The 12,027-nt window shown below is 55.8% G+C and overlaps 1 protein-coding gene across 1 annotated transcript in view; it reads left to right on the top strand.

Annotated features, from left to right (window-relative positions):
* The first annotated feature begins 2,946 nt into the window (after window positions 1–2,946).
* The window catches only part of LMCD1 (LIM and cysteine rich domains 1), a 65,347-nt gene continuing 56,266 nt past the window's right edge, over window positions 2,947–12,027 (top strand). Inside the window, exon 1 of the mRNA XM_054387578.1 lies at window positions 2,947–3,132. Within this exon, the coding sequence (XP_054243553.1) occupies window positions 2,947–3,132 (186 nt within the window). The remainder of the gene's footprint in view (window positions 3,133–12,027) is intronic.

Below are 12,027 nucleotides of genomic sequence, written 5' to 3'. Positions count from 1 at the left end.
TCTCCCTCTTGGGGTCCAAACCATCCCCCCTTGTCCTGTCACCACAGACCCTGCTCAGGAGTCTGTCCCCAGCTTTCTGATGGTCCTCTTGAAGCACTTCAAGGCCACCAGAAGGTCTCCCTGGAGCCTTCTCCTCTCCAGAATGAACTGTCCCAGCCTGGCCTCACAGCAGAGGTTCTCCAGCTCCTTGTCACATTCTTTGTCCCAATCTTCCCAGTGATGGTAAATAAACCTCTCCTTGCCCACACTCCCAGTAAGTTGAACTGAGAAAAGAGCAGAAGACATCTCCTTCCCCCAGCTCTACACACCACAGCAGGCAGTGAAGCCAGGCTGGAGTCACCCATGGCTGGAGCAGGACAGCTTCCCAGCTCTCTTCTCTCATGGTCCTCCTTTGAACACACCCCAGCTGGAGCTTCCCTCCTTTATTTGTTGGCTACTCCAAACCCCAGGTGGAGCTTCCCTCCTTCCTTTGTTGGCCACTCCAGACCCTCAAGTTCTTTTCCCACTCAGCCCTGACCCTCTCTGCCCTTCACCTCAAGGGTTTTTCAGCACAGAAACTTCTCAGGGTTTCAGGGCAGTTTTTTAGTTCAGTTCTGCCCTGCAGAGCTCCTCTGCTCCCTTCTCATCTGCAAGCTCTACAAGTCCTCCATCAGACAATTGACTAATTAGAGCAGAGAGGGGCTCCAGAGCATGGCAGGGCCCTTTGGGATGCTCAAAGCCTCTCCCAGCTCTGCAGGGAGATAATGACAGCTGGTGGTGCTGCTGCTGCTGCTGCTGCTGCAGAGGAGCTTCTCCACCAGCTCTGAGTAAGCTCACAGCCAGCCAGATCTCACCAAGAGCACAGAAGCCAACATCCCTCACAACTCTCTGCTCCCCTTTTTATCACCACCTGAGTTAATTGGACTCACCTGAGCTGCTGTGGCAAGCCCAGGCAGGTTGGTTTGGTTTCAGTCAGCTCTTGCAAGGGCTCTGGATCGATTTGGGGGTTTCATTAATTAATTCCAGAGCCTTTCCAAGAACTGGTGAGGCTTTGGAGTCAATAACACACCAGACTGTATTTTTTTTCCTTTTATATTTAGGATCTGTATTTGCATTTTGATAGTTCTGAGACCTCCTCTCAGCTCCACAAGCTGTTAAAAATAATTGCTCCTGCTTCAAAGATAGTTTGGATTAATTCTTCCAAATCCTGAGCAGAGTGTGCTCAGATCCTGTGTCCTCACGTGTCTGGCAGCTCTGGATGAACTCTTGTCTGCCTGCTCCCTGTCTCCTTTGTCTGGCCCTAGTCACAATGAAGCAGGTGGTAAGGGCATAGGAGAGACTCCTGGGAGCAGCCCCTGCTGTGCTGTGCACCAGAGCTGGGTGTCCTCTGCTCTTTCCTTGTTTCTGATGTATTTCTGTCACTGCTTCCTCCTGCTTTCCATCTCACTTGCTGAAGAATCCCTCCTTGTGCCTCAGGTTTGCCCTTCACCACGATGTGCCTGTGCCTGGCCTTCACCTTCATTTCTTCTCAAGTGCCTCTGCTTTTGTACCACTCTTTCAGCTTCTCAAGCCCCAAAGGAGCTTCCTTGCTCTGCCCAAGCAATGTTCACTGCATTCCTACCACCCCTGTGCAAGAGGGGCAGGGAATTGCTTGGGTTGGAAAAGCTCTCCAGGCCATGCAGTCCAACCAGCAACCCAACACCACCACGGCCAAGGGACTGGGACCTCATGCCTGGTGTTTCTCCAGCTAGTTTAAGGCCAAGGCACAGAACAGTTTGGGCTGGAGAATGCCATCAAGACCAGCAAGTGCAGCCATTCCCTAACTCTGCCAGGCTGCTGCCAGCCCATGCCCCTCAGAGCCACCACTCCCTGAGAGGAGGCTGCAGTGAGGTGGGGGTTGGGCTCATCTCCCTAGGACAGAGGAAAGGAAAAGACCTGAAATTGTGCCAGGGGAGGGTTAGGTTGGAGATAAGGAAATGTCTCTGTCCCTTCCAGCCCCTGCCATGCTGGGAGTCTGGGAGATCTTCAGTTGTGTCATGGAGACACTGGGATGGTGCTGAGAGAGGAAGCCATCCTGGTTCTTGCTGCTGACAGTAGAGTGCAAGCTGAAGCTGTGCCCAGGGAACCCAGCACCAGTTAGCACAAACTGCAGCTGTGGGTGGCACAGCCTGGGTGCCAAGCTCACAAACAGAGCCCAGGCAGGAGACAAAAGTTCTGTGCTGCAAGAGTGGTCAGGGACTGGCACAGGCTGCCCAGGGAGGTGGCGGAGTCCTCATCCCTGCAGGTGTGCAAGAGCCCTGTGGCCCTGGCACCTGGGGCCATGGTTTGGTGGCCATGGTGGGCTTGGGTTGATGTTGGACTGGATGAGCTCAGAGGCCTTTTCCAAGCCAATCATCTCCATGGCTGTGTGCTGCCTGTGCCTCTCTGCCGCTCCTGCAGCCCCAGCTCTGCCCAGCAGTGAATCAAGCAGCACAGGGAACTCCCCCATGTGGATTTGCACACAAGCTGGAGCTCACAGCTCGGCTCTGCTGCTTCCCCTGCTGGATCAGATCCATCAAAGGAACAACCTGTGAGTGCTGGGTGGTCCTCCCTCCCCTGGCTGTAAACCTCTCCTCTGAGCTATGGGAGGCTTCACACTGAAAAGAGCCAATTAGGACACACAGAGGCTGCAGGCAGGCTTGGAGCCATTACCCTCCCCCTGATTAAGGGCTTGAGCAAATAACTCCTCCATCATTTGTCCCAGGGCTGCAAACATGAACACTGCCAAACCTTTGCTCTTCCTCCTACCACCAGATTGCTCAGCAACAGCACTCTGGGGAGCAGGGGCTTCAGCTGGAGGGGTTGAGTCTTCCGTGGAACACAGGCAGCGTTTGGCGTTTATCTGTGCCGAGCTGCGAGCATGAGGGCAGGAAAGGCGAGGTGGGGAAAGGCGAGGGGGGGAAAAGCAAGTGGTGAAACTTCCCTGAGATGGAGCTGCTGGAGCACAAAGCTGCAGAGCTGTGCAGCTGCTTCACCCCCGGCCTCCTCCGGGCCTCCTCCCGTCCCGCCGCGCTCCAAGGGAAAAGGGAAATTGGCGAAGTTCAGCAGAAAAAATCAGCAGCGGAGAGGCAGCAAGCGCCCTGCCCCCGGCTGCTGTGCGCGGAGCTCTCCTTGGTGGCTCACACACAGCATCCCGGAACTGGTTGGGCTGGAAAACACCTCCAAGGTCACCCAGTCCAACCAGCAGCCCAACCCCACCATGGCCCCAAGGGACATGGCCACAGGGCTCTTGCACACCTGCAGGGATGAGGACTCCACCACCTCCCTGGGCAGCCTGTGCCAGTCCCTGACCACTCTTGCAGCACAGAACTTTTGTCTCCTGCCTGGGCTCTGTTTGTGAGCTTGGCACCCAGGCTGTGCCACCCACAGCTGCAGTTTGTGCTAACTGGTGCTGGGTTCCCTGGGCACAGCTTTAGCTTGCACCCTGCTGTCAGCAGCAAGAACCAGGATGGCTTCCTCTCTCAGCACCATCCCAGTGTCTCCATGACACAACTGAAGATCTCCCAGACTCCCAGCATGGCAGGGGCTGGAAGGGACCCCTGCAGAGCATCCAGTCCAACACCCCTGCCAAGGCAGGGTCACCTGGAGAAGGTCACACAGGGACACATCCAGGGTGGTTGGAATGTCTCCAGAGATGGAAACTCCACCATCCCTCTCTTGCCCTGGTCTCAGGCAGAGCTGTGCAGCACAGGCTCAGCCCCACTCCTGCAGCAGGTGCAAGCCCTTAGCAAAGAGCTGGTGACATTCCCTGGCCACTGCCTGAGCTCCCTGGAAGCTGAAGCTCTTCACTTGCCCCAGCCATGACTCTGCTCTAGTAGCTCTGCACTGACTTCTGCTTCCAAAGTTCTTTTTGCTTGCCCTAAGCTCACCTGGGTCAGACACCAAGCAAGACCCCAGGCTGGGCCTCAAATATTTGTCCACTGCTTCATGGGTAATAAAGAACCAAGGGGCAGTGAATCTAAATTCCAGCACAGGAGGTTCTACCTCAACATGAGGAGGAAATTCACGGTGAGGGTCCCAGAGCCCTGGAGCAGGCTGCCCAGAGAGGTTGTGGAGTCTCCTTCTCTGGAGACTTACCAGCCCCATCTGGATGTGTTCCTGTGTGACCTGTGCTGGATTCTCTGGTCCTGCTCTGGCAGTGGGTTGGACTCAATGATCTCTGAAGGTCCCTTCCAACCCCTAACATCCTCTGATCCTTTGAACCAGAATGACAACTGCTTTAATAATGGAATTTAGAAGGCCAGAAGAAACTGCCAGCTGTCATCCCCTGGCCATCTCCTCCTGAGAGCAGGAGCACTACCTGAGAGCAGGGAGCAGAGACCAACCCCAACCTCACTGCACCCTCCTCTCAGGGAGCTGTGGAGAGCAAGGAGGTCTCCCCTCAGCCTCTTGGAGCCTTCTCCTCCTCAGAAGGTTTGCAGGCCAGGGGGCTGTGTGGTGGAGCAGCTCTCTCCTTGCCTTTCAGTCTAACACCAAAGGGGAGCCAAGAGCCAGGGAGCTGTTGGGGGTTTATGTTCTGTTGAGCTCCTGGAGCTGCTCTGCTCTGCTTCTGCTGTCTCCATGGCTGCTGTCACTCAGCCTGCAGCCTGTCACCCAAAGAAAGTGTCTGAATGCATTAATTACACCTTGCTAGACCTCCATGGAGTTAATGCTATTGAGGAAATCAAATCACTTGGAAAATAACTACAGAAGAGCTGCTGGGATTGCAGCATTTTGAAGCCTTGCAAGACAACAAGAAATGATTATTACAGAGAAGGAGCAAATCCAAGCTAAGTGGCTCCTCCAGCCTTGCAGTTCCTGCTGAAGGCAGGACAAATGCAGTTTGCTAGGCTGGAAGGAGCAGATGAAGCCTTTTCACCTTTTTACCTGATCCTCAGGTGCCATCTGGGAAATGATGGGAGCAGAACCTTCTGGAGACAGGCAGAGAGCAGGCTCCAAGGTCCTGCTCACACAAGTGCTGTGGCCAGGAGCCATGGCTCCAACAGGAGATAACTCTGAGGAGGCAAACAGGGAGCCCTGGGATGAGTGGAGGGAGGGCTCATGTGGTTCCCCTCTGGTAGAACCACAGCATGGCAGGGGTTGGAAGGGACCTCTGGACACCATCCAGTCCAACCCCTTGCTAAAGCAGGGCACCTAGAGAAGGTCACACAGGAACACATCCAGGGAGGTTTGGAAGCTCTCCAGAGATGGAGACTCCACCACCTCTCTGGCAGCCTGCTCCAGGGCTCCAGCACCCTGAAATCAAAGAAGTTCCTCCTCATGCTCAGCTGGAGCTGTTGATGTCCCAGTTTGTACCTTTTGCCCCTTGTCCTGTCCCTGGGCACCACTGAACACAGCCTGGTCCCGTTCTTCTGCCACCCACCCTCGGGGTATTGATCACCATTGATCAGATCCCCTCTGGGGCTGCTCTTCTCCAGGCTCAACAGCCCCAACTGCCCAGCCTGTCCCCACAGGGGAGCTTCTCCAGCCCTCTGATCAACTTCATGGCCTCCTCTGGACCCTCTCCAGCAGCTCCAGGTCCTTGTGTTGGGAGCACCAGAACTGGACCTGTATCAGAAGGTCAGCTGGAAGCCAGGGCAGACTTACCTGAGCTGTTAGCAGCAGGGATTAAAGAGGGAAAGTCACCCTCCAGCCGTGGTGCCTGATCCCTGCTGGGATCCAGAGCTGTGCTCTGGTGACCTGGGTGGGGAGCAGGCATGGAGCCAGTTGGCAGCAGAAGGCCCAGTGTGAGGGAGCAGCTGGCAGCCAGGCATTAGTTACACGAAGCAGTGACCTGCAGTGAGGGTTGCTGCCTTCAGTGCCTTAGATCCAGTCCTAACCTGCCCTCATTAAATTGCTGCCCAGTAATTGCCCAGGCTGCTCCTTCCACCTAGACACAACCTCCTCTGGCTTCACCTTGAATCACTGCTGCTGCTCTTCTGCTCCAGCTGCTGGAGCTCACAGCTGATCAGTTGTAGGGCAGGCAGCACCAACAGCTGATCTTGGGACCTGAGGTCTTCTCACTGTAAAGTTTCTTCTCATGTCAGCAAAATCAGGAGCTTAGGGATGGAGGGCAGGCAGCAGGAGAGGCAAGGAGGCAGGAGAGGCAAGGAGGCAGGAGAGGCAAGGAGGCAGGAGAGGCAAGGAGGAAGGAGAGGCAAGGAGGAAGGAGAGGCAAGGAGAGCTTCTCTCAGTCTGGACCTCAAAGCTAAATAATCAAAGACTATCAGAGCAGCACAGAATGGTTTGGGCTGGAAAATCCCTCCAAGCTCATCCAGTCCAACATCAACCCAACCTCACCATAGCCATCAAACCATCTTCCCAGGGGCCATGGCCACACACTTCTGGAACATCTCCAGGGATGGGAACTCCACCACCTCCCTGGGCAGCCTGTGCCCACCCCTGACCACTCTCTCTGTCAAAGAACTTCCATCAGGGTGAAAACATAAAGTGAGGATGGAAAGGACAGCAGGGCTGGAAAAACCAAAAGAGTTTAGGAAAAAAGAAACCCAAGATAACCCTCCCAACCCCCACCCCACCCCTCCTCCCCTTTAACTCCTTTAACTCCCTGATGCAGCTTTTCTGGTGTCTGCTGCCACCTCTCTGAGCTTTCAACCTTATTCATATTCATAGAATGAGTTGGGTTGGAAGGGACCTGAAAGATCATACATCTCCTGCCGTGGGCAGGGATGCTTCCACCAGCCCAGGTTGCTGAAGTCCTCATCCAGCCTGGCCTGGAACACCTCCAGGAACACCAAAGCCATGCACCTGAACCAGGTCTCTGTGCCCACACCCCACTCCTGCTGGTTAACAGCCCAGGCTGACCATCCCTCACCCACCTGGGACCATCAGTGACCACAGTTCTCTTGCTCACTTAGAAGCAGGCAGTGTTTGGCCCTTGCCCTCAGTGGTGGAGCCCCAGAAGCTGCCCAGGGGCTTCCCTGAGCACAGGGGAAGGGTTTGTGAGCTGGGAGCTGCCAAAACCTGGCTGTTTGTGCTCCCTGCTCAGCTCCTCCTGCAATTAGGATTTTTCTTCAGCGTAAATGTCTTCATTATCCTGCATGTCCCAGCTGAGTACATGCTCACCACACCACCTCTGCCTTGTTTACCCCACCCTCAACTCCTCTGCCATCAAATTTTCTCCCACAGTAGATATTTCTTGTGGTTCCTGATCAGTAAACACAGATACAGATGCTGCAGAACAAGCAAGGGCTGGGCCTCAGGTGGAGGAGGCTAAATCCATGGTCTGGGACCATTTTTATCCATTGACAATCCAGCAGAGAACACCTCCATGCCTTATCCACCTCGGGTCTGAGTCAGAGGTCGATGCAGTTGATGGTGAAAGCCTTGCTGAGAAGAAAAGGCACTGGGGGAGCTTAAGAGCTGCCAGAGGAGGCCAGGAAGGTGATCAGAGGCTGGAGAACATCCCCTGTGTGGACAGGAGATGGGAGTTGTTTAGCCTGGAGAAGAGAAGGCTCCAGGGAGACCTCAGAGCAACTTTCCAGTACCTGAACGGACTCCAGGAGAGCTGGGGAGGGACTGTGGACAAGGGCTGGGAGTGACAGGACAAGGGACAATAGCTTTGAGCTGGGAGAGGGGAGACTGAGACTGGAGAGGAGGAAGAAGTCCTTTGAAGGCAGGATGGGGAGACACTGTCACAGGTTGCCCAGGGAGGCTGTGGCTGTCCACTCCCTGGAGGTGTCCCAGGCCAGTCTGGATGAGGCTTGGAGCAAGCTGGGCTGGTGGGAGGTGTCCCTGCCCGTGGCAGGGGGTTGGCACTGGATGAGCTTTGAGGTCCCTTCCAGACCAACCCCATTCTAGGAGTCTCTGAACTCTTGCACTCTGTGCTGGTGCCTCTGTGATGACAGAAGGCAACTGGAGAGCCTGTGGCTAAAACCACTTAAAGATGTTTGAAGTCAGATATCAAAGCTGCTTTTGGTGCTATTCCCACATCAGCCTCCTGCAAGGGGACATTTATCTGCCAGCAGGGAGCAGATCAGGAGATGAAGAGCTCCAAAAAAATTAAACTTCCACAGATCAAACACAGGTCACAGGCACAAGGTGGACCCCAGGAGGTTCCATCTGACAGGAGGAGAAAGTTGTTTGTTGTGAGGGTGTTGGAGCCTGGAGCAGGCTGCCCAGAGAGGTTGTGGAGTCTCCTTGTGTGGAGAGCTTCCAACCCTCCTGGGCAAGCTGCTGTGGGTGCCCTGCTGGAGCAGGGGGGTTGGACTGGGTGAGCTCCAGAGGTGCCTTCCAACCCCCAACCATGCTGGGATTGTGTGAGCTGAGGCTCTGCCAGTAGGAGGAAAATGCTGGAAAGCTGGCAGGGTAAAAGAGCCTAAATCGGGTCTGGGTTTGGTGTTGGTGGTGAGGGTTTGCTTCCTGTGTTTGTTTGCAGGAGGAACCCAACCCAGGCTGTTAGTGCACAGGGTCCTGCTGCTGTCCCTCCCCAGAACCCGAAGGGCTCCTTGCCATGAGCGAGCACTGAAAGCCCAGACAGAGCACAGCTGCTTCCCCAGCCTGCTGGACCCAAACCCATTCCCATCATCTCTTACTCACTTCAGCTCCCCTGCAATCAATAACTGCTTTCATTTCAGGAGTGGAAGGAGACTGATAGAGCTGACATCGTCCAGCCAGGGCTCTGCTCCCTGTCCCACAGCTCCCTGCCCCACAGCAGCTCCCTACCCCTGCAGCTCCCTGCCCAGCAGCAGCTCCCTGCCCCACAGCAGCTCCCAGCCCCGCAGCAGCTCCCAGCCCAGCAGCAGCTCCCAGCCCCGCAGCAGCTCCCTGCCCCACAGCAGCTCCCAGCCCAGCAGCAGCTCCCAGCCCAGCAGCAGCTCCCTGCCCCACAGCAGCTCCCTGCCCCACAGCAGCTCCCAGCCCCGCAGCAGCTCCCAGCCCAGCAGCAGCTCCCTGCCCCACAGCAGCTCCCAGCCCCACAGCAGCTCCCAGCCCCGCAGCAGCTCCCAGCCCAGCAGCAGCTCCCAGCCCAGCAGCAGCTCCCAGCCCAGCAGCAGCTCCCACTATATTTTGTGATCTTCCCCCTGCTGTGCCAATGCTTCTGAGCAATCCACACCAGGGGTCAATGCCAGCAGCTGGAAAATCACAGTCAGGGAATGGTTTGGGTGGGAAGGGACTCCAAAGCTCATCCAGTCCAACCCCTGCCCTCAGCAGGGACATCCCCAGCCAGAGCAGGCTGCTCACAGCCACAACCAACCTGACCTGCACTGCTGCCAGCCATGGGGCAGCTCCCACCTCTCTGGGCAGCCTGGGCCAGGCTCTCCCCACCCTCAGCATCAAACATTTCTCCCTTCTCTCCACTCTCAATCTCCCTCTTGGAGTTCAAACCATCCCTCTTTGTCCTGTCACCACAGGCCCTGCTCAGGAGTCTGTCCCCAGCTTTCTGATTGTCCTCTTGAAGCACTGCAAGGACACCAGAAGTGATGGAGTCACCACCCCTGGGGGTGTAGCTGTGGCAGTGTGGGACATGGTGTAGTGGCCATGGAGGTGTGGGGTAGACTTGGTGACCTCAGAAGGCTTTTCTGTGATTCCATGTGTGTAGGAGGTCTGAGCTGTGTTTAGCAGGACTTGATGATCTTGGAGAGCTTTTCCAACCTCACTGATCCTATGATTTCTAAGAAGGTCTCCCTGGAGCCTTCACCTCGCCAGGTTTGCGTGAAGCTCAATCCTTCCAAGCAAGTCCTCTCTCCAACCCACGCTGACAAGGCCACCTGCAAACTGCTCTGCACTCCATCATGCTTCAGAACTGAGGCTCCTGGACACTGTTAATTAGTTCTCTGTTTCTAAGGAAAACTCCCACCACAAGCAGAGCCATTTGTAATTACTGCTGAGTTAAAGGGAGGGGAAAGAAAAAGAGAAAAATCTCAGGGGGAGGGTTTTCTTTGGGGGGGGAGGTTTGAGTCATTAAATGATTGAGATGATAAAAGAAGCAAGAGGCTGACAGATGAAACAGTTCTGGAGGAGAGGTGTCAGCTTCAATAATTGGAAAGCATTAGAACTGTCAAGCTTTCAAAACAGGCAAGATTGTATCTTTAGGAAACAAGCTGCAGCTAATTGGCACCCAGGCAAACCTGGAGGGAGCCTGGAAAGCACTGCTCAGAGCCTGCTGCTCCACGGGGAAGAGGGCTGGGGGCAAACCCAGCTGGGAGCTGAGCCTCCTGCTCTGGGCACAGCTCTGCCTGGCCCTCTGCCTGGCCCCCACGGGCTCATGAGCTTCCTGCCTGCCATCGGCACCCTCTGAGCCTTGCAGGGGAGGTTGAGGTTGCATGTTGGGAAGGTTTTCTCCCCGCAAAGGGTTGGGAAGCCCTGGCCCAGGCTGCCCAGGGAAGTGGTGGAGTCCCCATGCCTGCAGGGGTTTGCAGTCCCTATAGGTGTGGAGCTGAGGGACATCACCTGGTGGGGGGTTTGGTGCTGCTGGGCTCATGGCTGGGGCTGATGGCCTTGGAGGTCTCTTCCAAGCACAGTGCTGTTATGATTCTGCTACCCTGCCTGCTCTTCAAGGAGGCTCTGAACCATGATCTCCACTGCAGTTTTATTCAGCAGCCCTTCAGTGCAGTTCCCTCAGCACTGACTGCAGGCAGCTCCTGCAGGACCCAGGGAGTCCATTAAATCTCAGGCTGTGCATAGGCAGTTAAACATAAAGTGCCTGGGACGGCTCCACCAGAGAGAGATCTGAGCAATAAAAATCCAAACTGGCCTTCTCCACCCTGCCATCGCTCCCAGGGTGCCAGCAGGAGGTGCAGGGAGTGCTGCCAGGCTGCTGCCACTTGTCCTTGCCCTCCTCACCCACCCTGGCTCTGCAGGAGGAGAGCTTCCAGCAGGCACACCAGGCTCTGCCCACACACCTGCCTTCCGCAGCTATGCAGTGCCCTGCCCCGACGATAAACAAAGACAAATGAGGCTGTGCGGCCGGGCTGGGCTCGCTAATTACCACCTCTGTAGGCAGCCAATTACAGCTGATGAGAGGCTGACAGGAGCTGCCTGGTGTCCCTGACAGGGATGCACTTGCAGCAGGTACTTGGTAGGCAGCTGTCCTCAGCCTCATCTCCTCCTCCACGGCCACCCAGCTCTTGCCAGCCCAGCCCAGCCCAGCCCAGCCCAGCCCAGCATGGCAATAGAGATGCCTCCAGAGCCCTCCTGATGGAACTGCACAGCCAGCACTCTCCAGAGGCCCAGCATGCTGCCAGCTCCCCCAGCCTCCAGCCACAGCTTCCTGCAGCCAGCAGAGGTTTGTCTGGGACCACGATGGATCAACCTGTTGACATCCAAACCAGAGGTGGATCCAGGACTACACCAGATCAACTCCTCAACATCCAAACCAAAGGTGGGGCTGGGACCACATCAGATCAACTCATTAACATCTAAGCCAGAGATACATCAGGGACCTTGATCAACATCCAAACCAAAGGTGGGTCTGGGATCAGGTCAGATCAAGACCACATCAGATCAACTCAGCAACATCCAAACCAGAGATGGGTCTGAGACCACATTAGATCAACTCATCAGCATCCAAACCAGAGGTGGCTGTGGCCAAGCAGAGCAGTGCTGGTGGTTTGCTTCGTTCCCACACCTCCCTTTGGGGCTGGGGAGTCTTCAGGCAGCAAAATGCAGAGCTCTGGACCATGGTGTGCCATGAAGGCATCTGGACCTGGCCAGGGCATGCACACTACTGCAGTGCCAGGACTGGATGCCCTTTGGAGGTCCCTTCCAACCCAAACCATTCTATGATTCCAAGTTCTGTGCTCCCCTGCTGCAGACCCACTGGAAGCAGACCAAGCCTGGAGTGGAGGAGAGGCCAGGACTTGGGAGACTTCCATTTCTGCAGTGAAGATAAGGCAGAGCCAAGGCTCTGCTGTGTTAATGCTACTGGAATGGTGGTGCAGTGGCTCCCATTGCTCCCCTGGAGAACCCTCCCGGGCTCCTCTCCCCTGCATGGCAGTGCCCTGCTGCCTCCACTCTCTGAAGCCAGAGGGATTTCAATCTGATTGGATTTCAATTAGCCTGAGTCCC

The sequence above is a fragment of the Indicator indicator genome, chromosome 15 (assembly GCF_027791375.1).
Source record: "Indicator indicator isolate 239-I01 chromosome 15, UM_Iind_1.1, whole genome shotgun sequence".
In the NCBI taxonomy this organism is placed as follows: domain Eukaryota; kingdom Metazoa; phylum Chordata; class Aves; order Piciformes; family Indicatoridae; genus Indicator; species Indicator indicator.
Note: the sequence above shows the minus strand (reverse complement) of the source record. Positions and strands in the feature narration are given on the sequence as shown.